The 26,406-nt window shown below is 35.3% G+C and overlaps 2 protein-coding genes across 19 annotated transcripts in view; both read left to right on the top strand.

Annotated features, from left to right (window-relative positions):
* Nucleotides 1-18,634, top strand: part of LOC109852920 (cytoplasmic dynein 1 intermediate chain-like) — a 32,069-nt gene extending 13,435 nt beyond the window's left edge. The window contains exons 1-12 of one of the 15 annotated variants that reach the window (XM_020424511.1): nt 6,274-6,537; nt 7,562-7,702; nt 7,790-7,886; nt 7,958-8,063; nt 8,138-8,265; nt 9,944-10,081; nt 14,179-14,226; nt 15,920-16,075; nt 16,162-16,318; nt 16,461-16,833; nt 16,937-17,596; nt 17,695-18,634. In XM_020424511.1, the coding sequence (XP_020280100.1) occupies nt 7,601-7,702; nt 7,790-7,886; nt 7,958-8,063; nt 8,138-8,265; nt 9,944-10,081; nt 14,179-14,226; nt 15,920-16,075; nt 16,162-16,318; nt 16,461-16,833; nt 16,937-17,596; nt 17,695-17,853 (2,124 nt within the window). In that variant the 5' untranslated portion in view covers nt 6,274-6,537; nt 7,562-7,600 and the 3' untranslated portion in view covers nt 17,854-18,634. Of the gene's footprint in view, nt 1-6,273; nt 6,538-6,712; nt 6,899-7,561; nt 7,703-7,789; nt 7,887-7,957; nt 8,064-8,137; nt 8,266-9,943; nt 10,082-11,640; nt 11,662-14,178; nt 14,227-15,895; nt 16,076-16,161; nt 16,319-16,460; nt 16,834-16,936; nt 17,597-17,694 lie in introns of those variants that run through there. The other 14 variants (XM_020424515.1, XM_020424516.1, XM_020424519.1 and 11 more) reach the window with 14 other exon arrangements.
* A 326-nt stretch (nt 18,635-18,960) lies between these two features.
* Nucleotides 18,961-25,641, top strand: LOC109852892. 4 transcript variants are annotated; one of them, XM_020424453.1, is made up of 13 exons: nt 18,961-19,381; nt 19,708-19,869; nt 19,954-20,151; nt 20,462-20,581; nt 20,976-21,032; nt 22,481-22,592; nt 22,704-22,827; nt 22,922-23,057; nt 23,442-23,498; nt 24,334-24,459; nt 24,548-24,801; nt 24,879-25,066; nt 25,153-25,641. In XM_020424453.1, the coding sequence occupies exons 1-13, from the start codon at nt 19,366-19,368 to the stop codon at nt 25,451-25,453; spliced, it is 1,851 nt and encodes a 616-aa protein (XP_020280042.1). In that variant the 5' UTR covers nt 18,961-19,365; the 3' UTR covers nt 25,454-25,641. The 4 variants fall into 4 exon arrangements, with proteins under 4 accessions (XP_020280042.1, XP_020280044.1, XP_020280043.1 ...); XM_020424455.1 differs by lacking the exon at nt 23,442-23,498 and having other exon boundaries at nt 18,963-19,381; XM_020424454.1 differs by lacking the exon at nt 20,976-21,032 and having other exon boundaries at nt 18,968-19,381.
* The last annotated feature ends 765 nt before the right edge of the window (nt 25,642-26,406 follow it).

Genomic DNA, 26,406 nt, shown 5'->3' with positions numbered 1-26,406 from the left:
ATAAACCAATAATATATTTACACTGCGCGTACTTGCGATGTTTAACTCTCTAACAACAATTTTCTGAAAAATCAACTAATTAATACGTAAAGGAGTAAAGTGTGAGAATGTCGATTCGTCGCGGAAAATCAGAGCTCGGAGAGAATTTGCATTTACGACGCGCGCAAGCGGCCCTTAACTCGCTTTTCCCGGGGTGGGTCTTACGTAGCTATTTCAACTCTTCAAAGAGCATCAAAGCGGACTCCGGTGTTTCCCGAAGTTGCCGCAATATACACACACCATCTCACGCCCGCTTCATTCATTGCATTACCCAAAACTCACCCTCTTTCACAATCGAATCTCGCGAGAGCGCTCCTTTTCGACGAACGAATTTCTCAATCTCTCTTTTACGCTTCTGAAAAAAAAACAAACAAAAAAAAAAAATTAAAAAAAAAAAATCCGCTCGCGCGAAGCGATAATCGCGCGAGCGGATCGTGAGCGGCCGTAATTACGTCGTTCGGACACGAAACGCACTCGGAAACCGGCACTCGTCGACTGTTATTTGCAATTCGTTCCATCTACTTAAACGATCGTGTACAACCGGGAAAACGAGTGGCGGGAGTTCGAGCCCAAAGGGGGTTTTTAGAAAAGTTCACCGACGGGGCAAATTCGCCGATGTGAAACGAGCGCGAATCTTGCGCGCGGGGCACTCGTCGGCCCATTGCCCGTGCGACTTTGTAAAATCAATACTCTCCCGCGAGTTTCCTGATATAGAAGTCTCGTTAAACCCCCGATATTATCGCGACCTTTTGAATACTAATATCTCGCGTGTACGTGTGCGCGTGCGCGCGCGCGCGCGTATGTGTGCCGTGCTCCGATAGCGGATAAACGGGACGCTTGTTTTCGCGCGCAACGCTATTCGCGCGCGAGTTCATCATATCACGTTGTGAAGGTGTATACATATGTACATATTTACGACACATTGGCGATCGTGCGGCCCACTTTTTGTCCACGGGTATCAAAGATTAATGGAGAAGGCAGACGAGAACCGTGCCGAATTCCCGTGATTAATCGACCCTCCCCCCTCCCACCCCCCGGTCCTCTTCGTTATACACACCCGCTTACGTGTTTGTCCTTATTTCTCCGTCGCGTTTAATTGAGATCAGCGACGATATTCAAAGAGGTGCGATATCTCGAAGAGATTCATAATCGCGTTATGTTTTTCGACGCCAGCGAAACGTTGGCGATTCCATTTTTTTTTTCTTCTTCTTCTTTACGTTGCAACATTTCGCTGCGTCAGAGCGAACGACGTGCGCCGCAATATTAAAATTCAAAGATTTTACGATCCATTATTAAGCGTCATTACACGTATACTGACAGTTTGAATAAATAAAAGTACAAAAGACGGATGTAACAATATTCGCTCGAACGTCGTCGAATGGTTTTATCGCGACGCGACGCGGGAGCGGAAAACGAGCTTTCCCAAGATGCACGAATGTGCGATTACGCGCGTCGCCGAATCGCTCGTTGTCGGACACTGACAAATTCCAGAGCGTGGCCATTATTTGGATCGTTACATGCTTACAACCGCGTGATATCCAACGTTAAAAGCATTAAGGGATGAAACCGACACGACGTAGCGAACGACCGGGGGTTTGAGAAGGACGAGACCGCGCGAATGGACACGGAGGTGCGTTACTGGAACTTCGCTTTCTGGCTCTACGAAGCGGCGCGTCCACCAGATGGTTCATCAGATCGTACTCTGCGGCGAGTGTGGACTCCACTGACGTTCTCTTCGTCCCTTCATTTTCCCACTCTCTCCTGCCTTTTGGGCGAAAGAGAAGGAGGAGAAAAGGACCATCGGCGTTCCCAGGTCGGTGCCGCAAAAGCTGGCTACCGACCCGCGACAAGGTCGACCTTTACCAGTTTGACCAGAGAGCGGGCCAGATCCGCTTACGCCGGTACGAATTTGAGATTCCGTAAATCCACCAAAACTTCGACCTACGTCCTGCTTTCCACTTATCTGCCGGCACGGAGAAAGAGGAAAGGAAAAGAGAAAACACGAGAGAGAGAGAGAGAGAGAGAGAGAGAGAGCAAGATAAAGGAGAGAAAGGGTCTGTGGGATTCGCGGGATGAAGCTCCGGCCAGACTATACCGTTTCCGGTACGATGAGCAGAAATGCCGGGCGTAATGCGAAAGGGAATCCGTGTAGATGCCACTTGCCACGGTACGGGCACATAGAGAGACGCATACACAAGTAAACACACACACACACACACACGCATAGAGACACGGAAGCAGCATCCGCGTCTGTGACGAAATGTTTGAGAGATATCAAAACCGCACGCCCGTGAAGGCAAGCTCGGCCCTGAACCGGCAACCCAGATATGACGGTTGCATGGCACTTCTATAATTAATTGCCGCGCTCGGTGCTCCGCGACTGATTTATGCGAGAGCGATCTTTATCTCTCCCCCTTTACTGACCAGATACAATCTGCGGAAAAAAAAATCGCGTCGTTACCAGGCAAAAATGTCTGGGTCGATTCGCGGGCAGAAGTGAGGAATTTCGAAATCATCTGTCTTTTGGCGAAGAAAACCGGCGACAGCCGCGATATATCGTCCGCGCCACGTTAGACGTCCGAAAATAATATCGTGTAAATACACGCCCTCGGCGCCGTTATTTATTTCCAGAAGCTCCGTATTGAAAATGAGCCGCAACGCGAAATAATTTTCAGATAATTATCGTTTCCGCGGCGGGGGCCGCTATTGCGCGATAAATCTCGATTTATCGACCGCGAAACTATCTTGACCAGATGAAATAACTCCACACAAATATCATACCCGAAAAATATTAGTCATTAAGATAAAATCTGCCAACAAGCGGAACATCATTTTTGTCGATTCCGTGCTATGTAAGCCGGAGCTAATCGAAGTGCGAAATCGAGTCCAGATGTGTTATCTAAAATTATACCTCTTTCATATCCCGCGCAATTATACTCTAGGGAATTATTACTGAAATATGTATAATAGGGATATATATAATTTCTCTCTACGAGATTTTGGAATATCTCTTCATGAAATTCTTATCGTGACGCGGCGCTCACTTTCGGCTTCCGTTCCGACGTACGTAATTAATGACATCCCGGTGATATTCACTCTGTATGTCAGAAGCGAGACGGATTCTCGACCTGACGAGAGAGAGTTAAATAAAGATGCAGTTGATACGTCAATCTCGGCGATAACGTCGGTTTTAAAATACTTTCTCTCCCCCTTCTCTCCCTTTCCGCGGAAAAGAAGGTAGTAAAGAGAGAGAGAGAGAGAGACTGACAAGTCGGACGAGTTCCATCGGCGATCTAATTGCCGACGAAAATGATGGAGCTGGAAAACGGGGAGCGGGAGGTGAAGGAGACAGGCGGGAAGAAGGAAGAGAGATGATGGTGGTGAATATGAAGGGTAAGAGAGACTGCGGACTATCTCATTCTCCTCGCCTTTGCGAGCGAGCGAGACTCCCGTGTACACTTGATTCAACAAAGCAAATCAGACTTCGACACGCGAAGTCGGTATGAGGCATCACGCGAGGTCGCTTTTGCACCCTTCCCGCCGTGAACCACCCCCCCCGTTAGCCAATCTTTTCTGGCTGGCTTCTTAGCCTTGCCCATGCCCCCCCGTGGAATTAGTGTCAAGCTAATTTCGTGGCTGAATTTAGAAGTTTCCTTTGATCGTGTGTCTCGTTTGACTACTAACCATTCCTTCAACTCCCCTATACTCTTCAACCTTTTCCCTTCGAAATCGACTTACCTTGTTCCGTCTCGGTTTGGTCAGCGGCGCGCCGCGCCCCCGACTTCCATGAAAAAGCAATTGCTCCGTATTACATGGTACATTACTAAAGTTACCGCTGAGCAATTTTTTTCGCGTGTTTCTCTTCGTTTCGTTATTGCGCGGGGGAAACATGCGATCGTCATCGAGCGCGTTATATACACACATGCACAGAGCGCTCCGTGTACCAATTTAGTCGGGAACCGATTGTAACGAACGGGAGATCACGAATGCGGATTTGCGACCATTAAACCAGGTGAGTACGACAAAGTATATGTTATTTGTTTGTTGTTGCTATTATGCGTATACGCGCGCGCTTTCTGTCATCTGTCGCGAATAATTGGCGAGAATACACTCGCACGCATCTCTCGCACAAAATCCGTCACATTGTGGGAACACATCGCAAGCGTATTCATTCACGGCGCAACAAAATAAACTTCTATTTTGATAAAAAAAAAAAAAAAAAAAAATATGTATTAACTATTTGTTTTTTCGTCTTTTGAATTTATTCGTTCAGAAATGTAATTTATACGTTAATTTTAATTTGTGTAATGTAGCAATTAATACAAACTGCTGAATAGAAAGTGATTATTACAAAAGTGAGATTCTCTCGATTAAAAACAAAAAAATATTAACTTTATATATTCAACATATTATTACACTAACATTGAAGCATTGAATAAATTTTCATTGATTTAATTTTACTGATAATATAGTAATCGTTCAAGCAGATATTTTTGCGCGGTATTAACAATTATGCATAAACGTTTGATTGGTTTAATATTTTATCGAATGTTCTTTGTTTTTCGAATATTTTTTCGCTTTATTAATATTTTTTCGAATTTGATGTTCGTTTGTTAAAATTGTGCGGAAATGAAATTATAAACTCGCTCGTGACGTTATATCGCTGCAATTTGAGCATTCGTAACTTTTGTTACGAATCCGAATTTTGTTTCCAATACCGCGATCATTGGAATAATAAGACAATCGGTGAAAAATTTGCGTGGAATTAATAAGAATCTAAGATTCAAACGCGCGGTCTGAACATGACTACCGAAGAACTGGCACTCCGCGGCAACACCGGGGGTGAACTAACGTAACTTTTATACGCTGCTGGGCATGTGTTAAACTAGATTTCCCATAACGGTTAGAATTAGCATTTTGACGACCTTTTTAAGAGTCTGAAAAACGTGATCGAACTGGAACCTATGAGCTTTGAGAAACGAAAAAATAACTCTATTGTGTGTTGAACGTGTCTCTCTTTTTTAACGCGCGCGAGAGAAGGGGAGTAGAAACAAATATACGTAAGAAAAATACACATTGTATATTGTTGATATAATTTGTACACGTTGAAAATGCACATGTGACAAAAACTTGTACGTCACCAAACGAAATGTAAACAAAAGAAATCGCAGAACGTACCTCGGGAAGTTTCGCAAACTTGTAGTTTAAGCGCGCGGCGCGAAGTTGCAGAGATAACAAAATTGGCAAGATGAAACGTTCGTTTTTTTCCACACTTGTTTTTCTACTTGCGATAATTTCTCGAGTTGCATACATATACAATATTCGATCGCTTGTGCCATTTGTGAAAATTGTTGCCGAAACTTATATATATATTAACCTTTTCGCTCCGGGGATTTTTCCTTTAAAATTGACCTCGCATTTTAGCTGAAAAAGTTAATAATAACCTGCTACCCCCCCCCTTCAAAGTTAATTTTGAAGGTCAAAGAAGTAACCAGGATTTTTTTCAATTTTTTTCCTAAATTTAGTGCATTAAATTGACCTTATAAACATCTATTACGTTCGCTTTTCTTGCTGGTCCATATATGGACCAGTCCCGGAGCGAAAAGGTTAATATGTATCATATATCACAAACAAGTATGTTAAAATGTTATCGCTGGAAATTGAGCAAATATACTAACTACATAATGAAAACTTACTGCTCACTCAATTTGCAATATATTCAGCAAGCTTATTTACAAACAAAACGTGTGCGCTTTGATCACCTGTATATAAATTCAGTGACATTTCATTATTGCGGGCACTTTGTTCCTTGCTCCGTTTCAAACTGCGATTAACGCAGCACTCGCCATCTAGAGATACAGTATGAACGAAATAACGAAGTTGCTTAAAACTATCTAGCTACTGACATCTAGCGGCGGTGAAAGCAACTTACAAGGTGGACTTACCGACAATGTTACGCGTTACATCGTTAGATGGCATTTGCTGTTCGCCGACAGTGAAGAGGATCTTTGCAAGCGTATCAATAATTATACGTATTCTTTTCGACTTTCGATTTTTTTGCGGCATCTCCGAGAATAGTTTCCACTAAAAAAAATAATCTGTGAAAAAGTTCATCTTGATCGGAGAAAAGAAAAATTATTACATGTGTGTATGTGTGTTGCGGACATAGCACGGAATAGAATCTTAGGTTTGAGTGCAAATCGCATGCGCACCGACAAACCGCTCGTGACGTGACTACGTAGTTGCCAGTGTGCATCACCGTGGACGTAGCGCTATCGAACACAAGTAGAAAAGCCGCAACAAAATGCGGCCGTGAGTGCTCTTCACTTTGCTCTGATCTCCGTCTATATCAGCGCCTCCTGGTGATTGTAGTGTTCGTAGAGAAGATCTGGAAGTCGACATTTACATATGTCAGTCCCTAAAATCATGTAAATTTAACGAATAAAACATATATCGTGTTTGTTTCTCTCCGCAGAAACCTGTTCATTATTTACAAAGGTAAATAGTCTATTTCTCTCGAGTTCAAATTTGCGCTCGATACTGTTTGAAAAAGTGATTCAAAAGCGTCATTTATATATGTCGGCATCGCCCATTTCGGAACAAGTGCGATGTGTTCATTCATTGTTAATCTTGTTGCATTCGTTATGAATAATGATTTCGCTTGCAAGTACTTTGTATGTTCTTGCAAACAGTTCGGGTAGTTACGATCAATCCCTAAGACAATTCGTTACTTTTTTGGTAAATTAATATATCGCTAAGCTGATCGAAGTTGACGTCATCATTGCCAAAAAAATCAATAGGTTTGTTTTCCTCTTGCTGCAGTGGAACTGCATCCGAAATAATATCCGAACAAGCAAGAGTGAGCATTAGAATGAAAATACAGAAAAAATAGTAACGAAATGCTATAATAATCAACATGACACTGTCTCTTTCTGTTATGAAATAAAGTCCTTTTTGTTGAAGTTGGAAGAGTCGTACTTTTTGCATTTAAAAATTAAATCGTATATCTAAGTATATATTAACAGAAAACTTTAAAATGTGCTTTGAGATAAAAAAAAAACGATATTTAGACGCGATATTCAAAGTTCTGGATCTTGCATTTAAGATCGTCTTAAGACAATCTCTAAGTTCTAAGATGCTGTACGACCTGATAACGTCCGATCTGTAGCCGACAAAACTGCTACAGATTATCTGAAGATGAATTTGAGACGATCTTAAGTACAAGATCGGATCATGGACCGGCTTTATCATCTCTGATTAATTAGTCGGTTATTCTATTGAAACGGGCCAATCGCTTTGTTTAGCAGAAATAACTAAGATACATCAATTACTCAATTAGAAAATTTCGAGACAAGAAAAACCTGCTAATTTCACTAAATCAATTTGAGTGACAAAGTTTTCTCGGCAATTATATACTGCAGATATATGAATATTCTTTTGAAACGTATATTTTATCATATCAGTAATTTTTATTTTTATATAACTTTTATATGTACTAAACAACTTATGTATAATTTTTGAGGTCTTACTTGGTATTTCTATAAACCCACAACGTAACAAGATGATGTCCGATCGGAAAGCTGAGTTAGAGAGAAAGAAGGCTAAGTTGCAAGCAATTAGAGAAGAAAAAGAGAGGCGCAGGAGAGAAAAAGAACAGAAAGATGTAAGGAATAATAGAAGGCTTTAGTTCTTGTATAAATATACTGTGTGTCTATAATAGTAATTGTAAATTTGTCATTTTGGATTATAGGTAGAAGAAGCGACTGTTCGTGCTGCTGGCACAGACAAGGATCAGCGCAAGGAGATAGATGCAATGCTGTCTTCCTTAGGTGTAGCACCAGTATCAGGTATATTCATATATATTTTGTTACAAATCATGATTTTTATACATGCTTTAACTATCTTTATTTGCTTCCAGATGTACTGTCTAGTTTGTCTAGTATGAGCTCACTAACACCTGAGCAAAGCACCAATGCTACACCAGATGCCAGCTTACAACCATCTAGTATGAATTCTGCTCAAAGGTATTTATATTAGTATTGCGTATTTCTTGTATATTTTTCTAGATTGATTTACATTTTTATGTTGTCGGAAGTAGCGGAGGACGAAGGAAACCTCGGGAGCTTACAATCGTTTCTGTGGCGCATACCAATATTCCTCCGAAAGAACCGGTTGTCTACAGCAAGCAAACGCAGACCATTCAGACAACGCATACATCTCACGACGGTGAGTCAATATATTTCTCTTACATTATTTTTTTATTGATTTGCACATATGTGTTACATCTCAGTATCTCACTCGTGATTTTGTTGAAAAATATTTAGATATTAGAAAACACGTGTTTACTTTTGATATTTAATTCACCATGTTGAAAGACATAAACATTAATGGAATTGAGATGCGATTTGCTTTTGCTAAAGACTAAAGATCTCTACTTGTTTATTTATATTGAGTACTACTATATTTTATATAAATATCTTATACAAATTTTTTTTAACAATCTTTTTTATTTTGCGATAGAAAAAAAATTCCATTGATTATCAACATTCACTTTAATATAATTCACATGTCTATAGTACAGTCACAAAATGCGTGTTTTAAAATCACTGAAATATCATCAATCTCTCCACACGTATATTCCATAGTCACGTTAATAAATACTTTTATGATTGACTATGGTAAAGTGGGTGGTGTATAAAAGAGAAAATATATCATTATGTATTATTTTTTACTGCAAAATACTGTTTGTGTTTACACGCAAGTTGTAACCACTGTATTAAAGTGATTTAACAATATTTTTTTGTATATTAACTATAAATAAAGCAAGTTTTAATAATATTAATCACATGTGCGCAAGTTTAATTTTTAATTCTTTTTGCGTGATGTTATAACATTTAAGTTAACCTTTTATACATTTTTGTTATGATTAATTTTGAAGTGGCGAGGAAACTTACATATTCTCAAAAAAGAACACAATAACACTATTATTATTATTATATACTTTAATCATTTTATTTCTTTTTGTTGCGTTTATGGGGAATTAATATTTTTCAACACTTTTTTACTCTTTTTTTTTATATTTTGTTATTTAAACTATTATTAAATATTACTACTTATTATTTATAACTTATTTACACAAATATTAATGTTCAATTCTGTAAGTAGGATGTATGTGTACGTATATGTTGATAATATTTAAGCAATTTAAAACAGCAAGAGAAATATAAAATATTATATATTGTTGATTATAAAAAAAACGATTATTATTGACTGAGAAGTAGAAAATAGCATTTCTTTTTATTGTGAGTCTTAGATCGTACGTATTAGAATTGTATTTGTTGACATATAACAGGTAGTATGCCTCTAACAGTGAGTCTGGGTTTGGTTCAAATTACGTTTCTTTGGTGATGGCAATTGTTCGTTCACAGACGTTTTCATTTCCACGATACACACCCGCAAATTCAGTTAGTTTTCAAATGCTTGGTTTTTATATGTTTTCCTAATACTATTAATTTCAATCTTACAATCTGCTAATAATACAAAAAATTATCATAAACGATTTACATATATAATTAACATTTATGTGTTCACGTATTTCACTTATACCACCTACTTTACTGCGACAAAAAAAAAACAGAATGCGATATTTCTTCAGATAAAAACGGAACTTCTGGTGGAAAAATGTTCTTTTCAAAATTACGCGATTACCCAATTTATAGTTTTCTTGAAGAGTTTGGACAGTACTACCACGCTGAATATGTATTTACGCATATACAAAAAAAAAGATGAATCTTTTATATATGTAATTGTTGCCTAACTGATCTTGCGGTGTTAATTAAACATACGCGTGTTCCCTTGTCTTGCGATACAATCTGATCGATTCATCCGCGGTGTTGGACACAAGGACTGTCCACATCGTCCTCTGCATACACCATCTACTCCTCCTGTTCAACAACAACACCAACTCACTCTTGCTCCGCAGGCTACTTTGAGACTGACTGGTGGCGCCCCAGGAAAGGTGGGTCTGCACCAAACTACCTATGTATGTTCTGTCTACTTTTTTATTACCCTTCCAAAATAATTGTTGTTGTACAACAGTATAGAGGTAGAGATACGTTGGAGTTTCGCGTACATATCAAGTGAAGAAAACGTAGAGTCTAGTTTTTTTGGGGTGCTTTGCGCTTTTTAAACATTGCTCTCGCAGATTTTTATGCTGTGATTTTTCGTTTTTCTTCTCAAATTTGAAGGCAACGAGGAGTCATGAAAATTTATCCTACTAAGTGGACAAGCTATCTTATGTTCTTAACTATGCAAATTTTGTATGTGGAAATTTAAATTTACTTGTATATATTGTATATACAGAGATATATTTTACTGAAGAAAAATGAAGCAAGAATATCTTGGTTTATTTAATTCACGACAATCTCGTAATTTTATTTCCGCATACAGTTGCTTGCTTATGAAGGAGGCTTACTCACGCTTTACAATATGAAGTTTGAAAGGAAATAATTAACTTTTACAAAAAAGTTAAGATTACACAGCACATTAACTCTAGGCGTCCTGTTTGTTGGGAAAAAACGTGTTACAAAATTCTTACAAAATCACTAAGTACCATGACTCATGCGTGCCGGTAGAAAATTGATATTTGTGCTCAAAATGAGATTCACGGTTATCAATATTTTTCCAGCACAAATATGAAAAAAATACAAATCTAATAATCTAATGATAAATGTGTAAAAAGATAGCTCTGGATAGTTTTCTGATATATATCAATATATATTTTTTTTAAATATATGTGCTTCATCAAATAGCAAAGTTTGCTAAACTGAATGTATAACATTAACAGAAATGCTCACACGTCGCTTTTAAAATCATCATCTGCTTTTCTGATCGTTTACATTAACAAATACAAATAACGAAATTTAATTTATAAATAAAAAGAGATACTTAGAGGGTGGGGATAAGTGTGACAAGGGATGTAAGTGAGATATTGCAACTCACATTTATTCGAGAACTTATCAAATTTAATCAAACTTTAAAGGTTTTTATCACAAGAAATGTATAAAAACTGAATGAAAAACTAATTGTAAGGTCGATAAAAAAAAAAAAAAACGAAAGTGTTGAAGATAGAAGAGAATGAACATTAATTGCCCTAAAAATGATAAACACTTTGAATATGTATGTTTCCTCTTATACGTAGGAATCGAAGCACCACACACTATAAGAACGTACAAAATTATATCCACCTAACTACATTCAGCACAAACTCTGTAATTTTTGTCGAAAGATGTGTAAGATATTTTTACATGCTGTTTACAAATCGTCACGATGTTTATTTATTTGAGCTAATAAATTACACTGACGATTAAAGAGGTAGGATTACATTTGGCATTGATGATAATCGATTGTTTTTCAAAAAACTGCCACAAAAACTATTCACAATTACGAGATTCTTTTTGTTACATGCGTTTTTGTATACATTTTACCGTTGATTTTTCTTTTTTGAAATCAATGGTCTGAGTGTAGAGAGGTGTTAATTAGCGTAGCGCATTCTTATGATATCGTTAACTAAGTACAATTTTTTTTCCCTCCCCTTCTCAGCTCATGCATTCGACTATTACGGTAAGTTATGATTTCTCTTGGTTCTGAAAGCGAAAGTTCTTAGGTTCAGAGTTAGGTATTAGCTTGATATCAGTTTTATTGCTTGAGGCAATGATTGCACTAAAAAGAAAAGGTACTATGCGAATGAGAGAATTTTAACTTTTAATGTGATAAAGATAGTAACGCGTATATATTATTTACGATTATATAGTATAAACTTCACATGCTATTTAAAATTTATTATCGCATCAAAACAACCGTGTGTCAAGGTAAGACGGAATTTTTCTCGGATTTTTCAAATTTGTTTGCCAAACAAATTAGCGAAACTAAATAGCGTATATCATGTATAGTTTACTACAGACATACTAGATAGTGCGTCTTCTGCCTCTTTTACATTCAGAGTAGATAAAGTTTAGAAAAAAAAAAAAAAAAAAATGGACGAATAATGACATATCATCTCTCAAATGAATTTTCCATACGCAGTATGAAACAATTAAAGGAATGCAACAAAAAGAAAACAACTCTCCACCCAGAACCTGATCGGTCTTTGCTAACTTGTGAATTGCTTTTATATCTCTTCTGACTCTTTCTCTTCTCGTTATGTTTATCTATTTTTGGGTGCATTTGTTTCTCTTATTATATCTTTATTTTTCTCCAAGTATTTCTCTGACATCTCGACTTTTATAAAAAAAAAAAAAAAAAACAAAAAGGATCTGCTATCAGATAAACAACACAAATCTCTGTTCTGACTGTCGAAAGAGCATGTACATACAAATTTCGAGAATCATTACTTCGGTATATTGGATCTTTTGACATGATATTTTCAGACTATTTTCAGACTGTTTTCTTACAGAGGAGATTATCACACTCTTATACACACACAGTATGTCATCAAAAAACTATTCTTGACTTTTTTGTGTATCAGTATTATCAAAGAAATAGGATATTAAAAAGAACGAAAAGAACATTAAATAGTGTTTAAAAAAAAGAATTTATAATGACTGTCACTGTGACAATGATATTCTTGATGACATCTCGGATGGGATCAAGAGTGTCAGATGTGTCTTTTGAGAAAAGAAGAAATATCCATGGCAAATCTTGTCACAACTTAACGCACCTTCCAGAGTTCTCGGCGCGATGTTACTTATGGGACCTTTGGAAATGTTATTATATTACGTACTAACAAGGAAGCAATTGTTTATAGAGCTAAGGTGTTGTGAGATATTAACTCAAATCGATACTAACATTATACAGAAACTAACAGATTACACAGATTACTCTCTTTTGTATTGTACATATAGCTGTAGTTTGGTTCTTTTTTTTTTTTAATTAGGAATCTTATTATCTTACTATTATCGCGGGAAAAATTGAGATTTTTTACGAATGCTTGAGCTTTTTTTAGTGGCGCAGGAAATTTTCTCGAATGTTTCTCGAACGCAGAATATTGCTTCTTAACAGCACGAGGGTAGAAACAAAATTTATAGATTAACAATAATTTAAAAGAGCAAATATACAGGCTAATGAATACGTCTCTTAGTCTTGTAGCACACATTCTCAAAATAATATAAATACATCGCGTACTTCACGTTTTGTCAATGACGTTGACAGTCTTTATCTCTGCTACTGTCAGTCAACATATTTAGAAAATAATAATCTTATTTAGAAAATAATATTTAAAAACTTATTTTTCGTGTCGTTTGTGAAACACTGAAAAAGTTTAATATAATATAATTTTTCAGTAGTCGGAGATGTCAGTATATATTGTAGTAGATATAGTTTTTCAATTTTTCATGATCCCTTACTTGTCTTCATTTTTTTTTTGTTGCTGTAGAGGCTTTTTTCTCAGATTTTAGTAACTCTGAGTTTTTGCGCCAGATTTATTTTTAAAGATAATTTTATCTCGTTTTGTTTTCCGTATCGATTAAAACTAATATGCGCGAGAGGGTATTTTGAAATTTACATGTGATGAAATTTTTTATCTAGAGGGATCAAAGAGCAATAATGGTAATGATATTTTTTTTATATGTCTTTCTCTCTGAGTATTTCAACAATTTATGAATCTTATACATAGTGAGAAGTACAAACTTGTAAATTGATCCCTTTAGAGTGTGCAATGTTTTATAAAATATACTAAAAAAAAAATATTTAGAGTTGCTGATAGCGATATTATACGCATGTAAATAGTATATCGACTATGATTTGTTCAATTTCAATCGCTACACTTTCAAGTTTCTTGAACGTTGATTGTTGATGTATTTTGCATGGCAAAACAAAAAAAAAAGAAAAGTTGGTTGAATCTTTTAGTAAGATGCTATCGCAAGTAATCTAATGTGACAATGAAAATCTGGACAACAGTTCACGTTTAAATGCAACGTGTGAAAAGAAAGACTCAAATAACTTTTAAGTTTTTTTGTACATGTACATTATGCATCAATAATACAATCGATTAGAAAAATATTTTTTTTTGTAAAACCTATAAAAATGATTTCGGCAAATAGAATATAAAATTGATTGACATTTTTTTTTCCCTCCTTCAAGACGAGTACAATCTAAATCCTGGTTTAGAATGGGAGGACGAATTTACAGGTAGGTAATCCTCTCTAAAGACGATTCACATTCTAATTATTTCACTGACATGTCGATAATTCTACCTCACACTCACGAAATTGCGTCTAAAAAGCAATTCTCACGTAACTCTTATTGTAATATTTATCGTCTCTGCATCTCACGTGCACTGAAAGGAGGGAATTGCCGCTGGCATTTACAAATTGCTTGATACAAATCGCTTTTTTTTTTTTTTTATTTTCATATGTATATTATATCATATATGAGTAAAAAAATTATTAATTGCTTTAACGTATCGCGCATGCAGAAGTCAAAAGCCGTTTCGTCGTTTATTTTCTAATTAACGCAAATAATTATCGTTATGTTACTTTTAAAATTTGGCACGTCAATCAAGATGTCTTGCAGATCTATTAATTACTTATTACATTGAGGATATTTGTTGATTTTTTATTATTTTGAGAATTCACAAGCGATTTAGAACAGTAGATTTTGTTTTGTTTATTCCAACACACTGTCGTAGATGTAAATTTAATTAGTGCTGCATGAGACTTGGGAAGTTGCGTTAAAGATCGTCTCCACTCTGTGTTTATCCGCGTTTGTTATTTTATATTTATTGTTACAAAAGAGAATTTATAGAGTCGCGACTTTGCACATAATAATAATTTTATTGTTCATTTTATTGTCAACCAAATCCTATTTGTTTATTGTTAATTGTTTTGTACAGTTTACACAATGTGTTCTTATTATAATAGTATATAAAAAAAATAGTACATATATAAAAAGAAATGATGAAATTTAATTTCATAATTCTCACACTCTATACATAATCTCTGTGATTGATAACTATATATAGTAAGTAGTGATAAAAAAAAAGGGGAAAAATTAATAACCTTTTCTCATTTACAACATTCATGTTCTTTCCACTTCTTACACGTCGTTGCCACTTCATCGATATTGCATGTCAATAAGAAAAAGGGTGGAGAGACACTTGAAAAAGAAATACGTAAATAAAGTCAATGAGATCTAGGTTCAATCTTTATTTACAATATATAATCCACCAACAAGCAGTCCACCTTTCATGTATGTATCTAATGCTGCATGTCATCTAGGCTCATTCTTATAATTTTCGTTTTCGTACATATTCTTATTTTTTTCTTTGAAAGCATGAAATTCAGTATTTATTAAAGCTTTACGTGTTCTCCCTCTTGTAAAATTATTATTATTTTTTTTTTATTGAAACATTTGCAATTTAACTAGAAAAAAATTTCTTATTCTGTTATAAAATAATCAGTTTTGAGTTTATTATTTTTCGCTGTACACCGGCATGTGTGTAAGTTTTGGCATCTGAAATGTAAAAAACCGATGTAATACGAAATATTATATTGCAGAAATGAATGTCAGGAATGTTCAACAGAATTGTTTTTTTTTCTTTTACGAGTGTGTGTCTAGAAAGTGATAGATTATTTCTGCGCTATAGATGTTTTTTAAAATTTCAATATTTCTTGTTGCAAAATATTTAGTTCTTTTCTTTTGTGTTTTCTTTAATAAAATCATAGTATCTAGAAAGAGCGTTAAAAAAAAAAAAAGTTTCCTGGAATGTTAGTTAAAATCAAATAGATAGATAGATAGATGGATAGGTAGTTACATCCAAGTTAGGGTAGTTGTGGCGGAACCAGCTTATTCACCACAGTTTTGACATTTGATGATGGCCAAGCCGAAGACGAAGAAAATAGCTTGCCGCACATGGACGGTTTCCAAAGCAAGCTACCGCCGGGAATTCTTCCTCATGGATTACCGCAGGTTAAAGAAGTCCAGCCTGCCGTTACACAGGTAGAGCAAGAGAAAGAGAAAGAGAAGCCCAAAAAAGAAGGTAGGTCAAGATTTATCGCGTTCCTGTGTGTGTGTATGTGTGGATTCCGACAGTCAAAATTTATTGATACTTCGTTAATCCCAAAGTGCGAGAGCTTAGCGAAGAAGAAAAGCAAATGATTATTCTGTCGGAGGATTTCCAACGATTTATCGATCGTACCAGCAGAATCGTAGAGAGAGCATTAGGCGAATCAGTCGATATCTACACCGATTACACCGGTACTATGGACGGTGAAGATGGAATGTGAGTAAAAATATCAATTAAATAATTTCTTGCTGTTTTGTCCTTATAAAACAATTTGTTATATTGCAAGAACTTTTGTATGTAAATGTTTTAGTTATAATGTGAATGAATAAAATTTGATGTGAAATTAATGTATTTGTAGGGATGAGAAGAGTCACCAGCGGCTCTGGTTAAATCGCTCGTTCATGTGCGAGCGATGGTCCCGTAATCGTTGTGTAACTTCCATGGACTGGTCGCCGCAGTTCCCGGAGCTTTTAGCGGCTTCCTACAACAACAACGACGACACTCCGAACGATCCCGACGGCGTTTGTTTAATCTGGAACACGAAATTCAAGAAAACAACCCCGGAGTTTATTTTCCATTGTCAATCGCCCGTTATGTCCACCACGTTCGCCAGATTCCATCCGAATTTGATTCTTGGTGGCACTTACTCCGGCCAGATAGTACTTTGGGACAATCGAGTTCTGAAGAGAACTCCCATACAACGTACTCCCTTGTCCGCTACTGCGCACACCGTAAGTGACCTGACACCGACATTCGCTGACACTTGCTTTGATTAGATAATTTAACTTTGATTCATTCAGACATACAACGATAATATAATTGTTTGTTCCGCAGCACCCGGTGTATTGTCTCAGCGTCGTTGGAACGCAAAACGCGCACAATCTGATTAGCATTTCGACGGACGGCAAATTGTGCTCGTGGAGTTTGGACATGCTGTCGCAACCGCAAGAAACATTAGAATTGCACACCAAGCAATCGAAAGCGATTGCTGCCACCTGTTTGGCCTTCCCGCATGGTGACGTTAACAATTTCGTCATGGGGAGCGAGGACGGCACTGTTTACTCAGCTTGTCGACACGGTAGTCGCGCCGGATTAACAGAAACGTATGAAGGTCATCAGGGACCGGTGACTGGCATTAGCGCGCACGCGGTGCAAGGCGGAATAGATTTCTCCCATTTGTTTTTGACGTCCTCTCTTGACTGGACAATCAAACTGTGGAGTCTCAAAGAGAATAAACCGTTGTACTCTTTCGAGCACAATGGCGATTACGTATACGATGTTGCATGGTCGCCGACACACCCAGCGTTGTTTGCCGCTGTAGATGATTCGGGCAGATTAGATCTGTGGAATCTGAATCAGGACACAGAGGTTCCTACAGCTAGCGTTATCGTTGACGGGTGTCCGGCTCTGAACAGAGTGTCGTGGACACCCAGCGGATTACATGTCACTGTCGGTGATGATACTGGCAAAATATGGGTCTATGATGTTGCTGAGGTTCGTACCTCAATTATGTCACTAATTTTCTTGACGTTTTATAAATGCATTTTTAAGTATCGCTTCGTTTAACATGCTCGATATTTCTTCCACTACAGCATCTAGCGCATCCGAGGCTCGACGAGTGGAATAAGTTCTTGTATACGCAACAGGATCTCAAGAATAACAAAGCAGATGAAGAACTGGATAAACTTAATCTCAGCTCGGGACCGTCATCGTTAACATCTATGACGTCCATTTCAGTTCCTCTAAGATAAAAACTATAATTCTGTCGACTCAATTGATTTTTTCCTGTCTAAGATATAAAACTCATAATCGCTTTATAATGATTGTTTTTTTAAAGATTGGTTAATAGCTTTAGGGTATGTATGTTCATATAAAATATTACAAATTTTTGATTATATATATATACTCGATTCAATGATGTTTCAAGCTTATTGAAGAATTAGCCAGGCAGTTCTCCATTTATCAGTGCTAATAAAATCTCACTACATTAAAACAACTTTAAGAATTTTGAAATAAATGGTAAACAGATTAATTCTACTGTGTAGAAATATACATATATGTCTTTAGCTAATAAATAAAAAGAGATTGATTAAATCACAATACTGATTACTATTAAAAATTGTAAATAACACTTTGATGGCAAACATTTTAAAATCTTTTGAGATTTGTTGAAAAAATGTTACGTATGTGTTTTTTATAATAATTTATTGGTATTGTCAGCATTTATGAAAATACAATTGTAGATGTTATGTCAATTTAAAACTGATAATGACACGCATATGATGTATATACATACGTGTTATAAATGCAATTTTTTTTTTTTTTTTTTTTATTTTGTAGTATAACATACTTAGTAAACTATACACATATGCGTACATATGTATATGTATATATATATATACACATGTACACATACCTGTTGACATATTTATTAAAATCTCAACTTTTAAATAGTTTGCTCATAATTCATCAAATATCTTTATTAAACAATTATTACGCATATTTTAAGCATATTTAAGCACATTTATTAAGACTTTTTGTAACATTGTTTTGTTTAAATATCAATATAAATGTATTGTTTACTGTAAAGTACTGCAAATAAATTCGTTGTAAACATATATTTGATTTAATATTCAATTCATGATAATATAATGAATTATATTTATGCTCTTTTTTTTACAGAAACAATATTGGTCGTGCACAGTAATGTTATATAAACGACGGTGACGTCATTTCTGCGGCCGATGACGCATCGACATTGTAAGACAATAAAATTAAAGCCGAGTGACTAAACCAACGACTTTTGTAACGTGATCTCACCGCTCAATAATCGAAGTGTTTTCCAAATTGTTTTTCACTTAATATATTCCTTTCTCCCCTTTTTCATTTCTCCCATCAACACGCATTCTGCATTTGCTCCCAACATAGAACAGGGTGCGGTAGGACCAACACGCGCCACTCTGTGGAAGAGAAGAGGCGGGGATTAGAGGGGATGATGCATCGACTGCTAACGTCATAGGCGCCAGCGTCGATCCACGGTGAAAAGTCTGAGTCTGGCAGAAAGGTGGTGAAGTGGGGTCAATGCAAGTCGGAGAGTAAGCAGTGACAGTCGACGGTTGTTTGCCGATCCGAGCGGATTAGCGTTATACTTGTGTTGATTCTAAAGTGTTCTGGTTCGGTGCGTCTCTTCCACTTCCTTTTTCCTGTTACTTACTTTCGAAAGAATAGCAGCTGTCACAACAGCAAACAACAACGTCGCAGAAATGGGCGAGAAGACTGGTAAGTGACAAAAGAAACATTTTCTTTCTATGCTCAAATAATGTGTAAAAAAAAAATACACGAAAAAATTCGGATAAGATTGAAATCAAATTTTGTTTGGCCTACATGCGAACAGCTGACGCTTCTTTTTTTTATGCATAATCATTAGTCTCAACGTTTTGATTTTTTAATGATTTGAAATTCGAGAAAAGATCGCTGAACGAATTTTGGCGGAATCGCGATATCTACGACGACGGTTACCGATTTTATCGCGCGCAATTGATAAGATCAAGATAAGAAGAACCCTGAACACGTTTTTTTTTTTTTTTTTTATTTCTTTCGAACAGAACACATCGTAATGACGCCGAAATGCAAGACTGCAAATTCGACAACGTTAATAATAGAAAGACAGGCCCTGGAGCCTCCAGCGAAGAACGGCAATGAAAACAATGTTCACATTGCTGGTGGTGATCACAAGGGAATTGTCATCAATAAACAAGCTATAGCTGGTATATAAATATCTTTATTTATGAATCATAATATACGTATAAATTTTCGCGAGTTGTATCATAAAAAATATTCACTTCATGCAGTAACAAATGGAGAGATACGTCCTGCCCAACTCTGCTTGCAATTCAGGGTATTCCTGGTCAGTGCACAAACCGGGAAGCACACTCAAGAACAGAGAACGCTTCAGTTCTGGTTTACGGATACACTTTCTGAAGCGGAACAGCCAAGTGTTGCACAAGAGTTTTTTAGGGAGCTAGTTTCTCCACAGGAGTTTCCTAGAGGTGAATTGATATAACGCAATATGCATTGATAGCACACGTACACAGTTCATAGAACTGTATTCTTGTTTGAAATCAAATATATCCAATTTATATAACTGGAGCAATCTAACTGGCATTTCTATATTTGTTTCTCTGTAAGAATGAATAGTAGGATCTAATTTTAAACTGTCAGTAACACAAAAATAAAATCATTGACTTCTCTGTGATAAAGAATCTGAAATTCAGAGAAAACTCATATTTTCGCAAATTTTGATTTAAAAAATTTTTAAAATTTCTTTGCATGTGTAATACAGCAATCTTCATTTTGCAGATTATGTGGGATTTATAAAAAAGATAATGAAGTTGATGCAACATAAATATCCTAGTATTAAAAAACTAGAGATAGAGTTAAGGCAACTAGAAGAACCTATTACACTTCCAAGTAGACCATGTAAGTACATAATTAATTTGCTCATAGTATGTATCACATAGATATAGATACATATATATGGTATATTGAGTTAAGACATACATTCTCATCTCATCAATCTTGCTTTGGCTCAATGAAACAAAAAATCTATATGGGAGAAAGGTTAATGTTTATTTGATTAAGCTCGTTGTCCTTAATAGTTCTTTATTGAAAGACATTGGAGAAGCGTGTCTCAAGTGCACATTACAGCTGTGAGTTTAAAAGGAAATGCACACTTGACTAGAACTCTCAGTGGCTCATATCCGTTGCGTAATTTGAGTCAGAGTTTTCTCATGCACATTCTGTTCTCATCAATTACATCATATCAAAAACATATGTGGACATCTATTTCATACTTAATTTCTATTATTCACAGCTACTGGTCACTTACTATTCACACTTCCTTCTTCTGAAAAATTAATGGGGACCTCAGGTTCGAGAATGAAAACCCTTCAGCATTCTTTGTCACATTTCATTGATGTTTACTCTGTTATTTTCTCATACACAGGCTAATGGTCCAAACAAAACTGCTACACATAATGTAGTTTTTTTTTTATAACACATTAATAATTATCAAATTGGTTATAAATTTTTTTCCAGTATAATCTTAGATTTAAAAAAGAAATTTCTCTATTTGACTAGTAGATATATATTACTCTTGCTTGAATACTCTGGTAACCATAACAACATTGGCTTAACATAGTTCGTTCAGCATTATACATATTATATTATATTTGCCTGGCATTAATTTAATACTATTATAATATTTTGCTCAGCACTTCACAAAATAATAACATTTTTATCTTGTCGACTAAAAATTGACAGAAAATAAATTTTATGAATTTTTAGAATTTATTTACGCGCTCCGATTACGTAAGAAAGGATTTTCCGATTCGTTGAACGATTAATTGTTAGATAATTACATTAAATAGAGCGTAAAACATCCCACTTGGCCACTTGACACGACCTAGTTATATTCCCTATAATGTAGGGTTTATATGATATACACAACATATGCACATCATTACAGCATGACTATATATATAGACTTATAAAAATTGTTCTGTTTATTATATAGATTTTATAGTTCAATAACATATCTAACAATTTTTGGTGTAAAACTACACATTAAATATTTGTTGTTTGGATATGAATTTTCTAAAATTAGTATTTAATTTCGACAACACTGTTTTCTCGATTTATACACAAAGAGATTTATCTTACAGCATTAGATATATACACACATTATATAGATTCATACACCAATACATACATTTGATAATTATCATTCTTTTCCTTGCCCTAAAAATTTTCTAACTATGTTTAACTGACTTACGATAGCATATATATATATATATATATATATATATATATTAGTGCAGTGACATTGCCACTTTTAGTTTTCATTCTGAAATGCATCCATGTAGAGCACGAACCTTCTATTCATGGTCACACTTTAGCTGCCATATACATATATGTGTGTCCAAGTTTTACTCACACACACACACACACACCTTAGCTCTGTATCCTTCACTAACGGTTCTAGTCCGGCTCTAGCTATAGAAACAAAGACTAGTTAAGACTGCACTATTACAGCTACATTACACACATACTTTCGAAATGTTCACACATCTCTACTTCGGACAAATTAGAGAGAAAGAAATGACACACAAGTTTAGACTCATTTACACGGCAGAAAATTTAACTTGCATATGTTATGGAGTGCTGTATTCTTGTTTCAACGCTATTAACTGTAATTGAAAAATTTACAATAGGCATATGTGCAGCTTAAAAGTCTGACAAACTTCACAGTATCACTGAATCAAATTTATATGATGAAATATAAAGAAATTTCTTTTTTTTTTTTTTTTTTTTTTAAAGTATCCGCAGATGAAACCATCTTGGGTCAAGTGATCGAGCTGACAGTGGAAAAAGTTTTGGAGCTCATTGAGTCTGCTTATCCAAATCCGGTCACTGTGGTTGACATAGCAAAGTAAGTATTAAATAAAATCTGGGTAAAAAAATAGATTAAAAGAGAAAAGCTGTGTAATTATTTTATTAATAAATTGAACATTTATATTTTTTTAACAATTTCACTTTTTAGGGAACACGGGTGGGAACCTGCAGATGTGGAGGCTAAGTTGACAGAACTTCAAGAGAAAGGACTCGTGAAGGCAATGGATCATGGTGCTTTCACGCGTGTCGTTCATGAAGACACTCAAGTCAAAGTACTTTTATTATATATTTCATTGATTTAACTAATTAATTACATATTTATCTGATCGACAATGTATATCACAATATTATAACATTTATTCTTAGGTAGTGAAGCAAATGCCGACAATGGCAAGCGCGAAACAACCCACTATAGCTATCATTACAGCTCAGTATTGCGAGAAGCTTGCTGTGGATTCACTGGTTGAGAATAAGGAAACCTTCGTTCGTTACACTACTGTTGGTAAGATTTTTTTTGCTATTTGTATCCAAGATTTGGTTTCTGTCTAAGAATAATAGTCGAGAGTGCTAATAAATGCAAAACTAATTTCTAGTTTGTTTTCAGTAGACGAATAGTTTGTAATTGAATTTCTTTAGAATATTAAGATAATAGTTTTACTGACGCTCCCCTGCTTTTATTCCTGAGTACACTGTTTCAAAAAGACGAGTTACTTTAGTTATTACTCTATTTAGTAATTCTTAGATATTTCAATCTAAATTGTTTCTAATAATGAACTCTCATACTATCTCTTCTCTTCTGTGCAAATATAACTGTTGATTCGCATTAATGGCGTTATATATCCAAAAAATACTTGGAACGTATATTTCACCATGCATGAAACTTTAGGTTCCGCAAGCTCACCAAACACGACAGACGGAATTCCGCGAGTGATATGCCGTTTTGGTAAAGTAGTTTGTAATAATATAAGTCTATCATTTTATTGTCATTTCATAGCTTGCCAATCGCTGGGCCATGGTGCTGTAAACATTTCGAAACACCGTTGTCAGGCTTCCTTTCATGTCACAAATCATTTTATTTGTGTTATTTTAAGTGATATTTTGTTGTCTGTTTTGTATTTCACTAATTACTTTGTTTTGTAACTACGTTCATTATTAATGTTGCATTTTTGTGTTCGATTTACATGTAGTAGCATTAGTTAAACTTGTTTATGTTTTGTATTTGTTTATTTTATGTACATACATTATCGGCGTGTATTAATTTCCATTAGATCTATTTTCGATCTGTATTTGCATTTTTAGTAGTTTTTGGGTTTCAAGTTTTCTTCGTATATTCCGGAAATAGAAAATATTCTTTTTTATTTCTTTATTCTTATTTCTTTATTCTTATTAATGACTTTATCAAGAATTTTAATATAGAGTATTAATATAGTATTAATAGAGTATTTTTACATTTTTAATAACCGCATCTGTAAAAATATATTACGACACTTATATATATTCATAAGAAGATTAGATACAAGATTTATTAAATAGATTTGTGATATTTGCTTCCGTCGTTTTTTTGTCTAGTATCAATACTGGACTTGGATAATGCATTATATAGAGTGAAGTCATTTGTTATTTATATTTTATCATCACACATATGACACATCTTACTTATCAGGTTACGTCTTATTATGTCCATAGTCGCACGTGCACATGTATCATACACAAGAATAGAGGGAATACTTAAAATACATAGAGATATAGAAAGCAAATAGATATTGTTTGTTTTATAGGGGAATCAAACGTATATACTTTGGGCAATATCGGTACGCACAGAATTGTGTGCACTAAATTGCCAACTGTAGGCCACACCAGAGAAGCGATGACCGCAGCAGGCAATACCACTACTAGATTGTTAGGTATGTTGTTTTTATTTTTTTTCTCTTTTTTCTTAATTCCTTTATTGTTTGCAAAATGTTACGTGTTATGTCCTTTTTATATTCACAGGTACTTTCCAAAAAGTGGATTTTGTCTTTCTTGTCGGAGTTGGTGGTGGTGTTCCTCACTATACAGATTACAATAAACACGTGCGACTAGGCGACGTTGTGATATCGCATCCAACGCCTCTCAACAAGAAGTACGCGTACGTCTATTGCGAAAACGCCAAGATGAACGAAAGCGGAGACTATCATTTTGAGACCAAAGAATATTGCCCGCCAAATCTTATTCTTCAAGAAATCGCGGCGACTTTGATAAAACAGGTAAATTGACCAATATTTTATATGTTATGTTTTTATTCTAAGATAATTGGTTTTTTTTTTTTTTTTTTTTTATATAGGCTGAAAACGAAACACTTCCGCCGTGGCAGACGCACATGAAGGAAGGTTTAGAGAATCTGATTAATCAGTCGGAACACGACTTCAACCCACCACCACTGGAATCCGATAAACTCTACATGGCTATTGGAGAGAGGGACGTCATCGAAGTAGCACATCCAACCGCACCTCAGGATTCGGCAAATAAAAGGTAAAATTATAATCAAATTTAGAATCTATGTGAAATGTTATTATTTATACAAATAAATATACAATATATATATATATATATTTCAGAAATGACAGATGCTCTCGCGTGCACTTGGCACCTGTGGCGTCCGGCCGGCAGATCGCAAGGGACGATCAACTCAGACAAAAATTCGCGAGTCGATTCGGAGCACTTGCATTTGACGCGGAAATGGACGCCGTGGTCGAGAGTATTTTAGGTAATTGCCGCGAGAACTTCGCTGTAATTCGCGGTATAGCCGATTACAAAGACGGCACTCGAATCAAAGAGTGGCAACCTTATGCGGCGTTGGCGGCAGCCAGCGTGATGAAAGCTATCATTTGTGCTATGGATCCACCGACCAATGACTAATGCTCTTTTTTGAGCTTTGTTGACTGCAATAGTAGGTACAATAAAAAAACACGTATAATTTATCATAGGACAGATAGGATATAAAATCAAAAACAACTATTATGCATAATATTGCACTAAATACATGAAAATGACATGAGTAGTTTAATTTTGACAGGTTCCTGACTCATATAAAAAAAAAAAAAAAATGAAAAATTACACAACACTACTTTCATGTAATATTTCACGCGTCGCTCAAATGTTTTATAGATTTTCTTACAAATAGTGCCATTTTCACACTTAACTGACAATATTTTTTAGAAAATGTTTCTATATTTCATATTTACGTAATTAACGTCATTAAAAATAAGATCAGTCAAATATCTTTAAAAATAATCGAAAACTGTTTATATCTTTTTACATCTTTTGCTACGGCCTGAAACAAAAATAGTGCCATTATTTCTGATCATTTTCTATAATATTGCGTAACAGTTTCCTACTGACTTTTTCGTGTAAATACATTTTTATATATTTGTGTTGCACGTGTATATTAAAAAATATTTGAAGTCGGGTATTGACATGGATTTTATAATTAAGATCATCTTAAATTTATGATACACAGGCCGTTTTATTGGCTATAGACCATTTGAGGAGTGAGAACGTAAGACGATCTTAAATATAAAATCCGACTACGGGCTTAAGAATGTTAAAAAACTAACTGAATTACTATAAACTTAACAAAGACGACGCTTTACAAAAGATTTATTTTAGCAATAATTTATTTTAATTTGGCAGCTATTTGCTTTTATTGTGACTAGGATGAGGTTTAGACGAGATATAAAACACAAAATAGATTAATTTATTAAACAGATAAACCAATCTAGTTGTATGATGGATGCAACAGGAAGCTGAAAGTATACTTTGACAGTATTTATCAAATCAGAATCAAATGGTGGTCACAGTTCTGCTGGAGT

The sequence above is a fragment of the Pseudomyrmex gracilis genome, unplaced genomic scaffold, assembly GCF_002006095.1.
Source record: "Pseudomyrmex gracilis isolate BER0280 unplaced genomic scaffold, ASM200609v1 scaffold_39, whole genome shotgun sequence".
NCBI classification, from domain to species: Eukaryota; Metazoa; Arthropoda; class Insecta; order Hymenoptera; family Formicidae; genus Pseudomyrmex; species Pseudomyrmex gracilis.
Note: the sequence above shows the minus strand (reverse complement) of the source record. Positions and strands in the feature narration are given on the sequence as shown.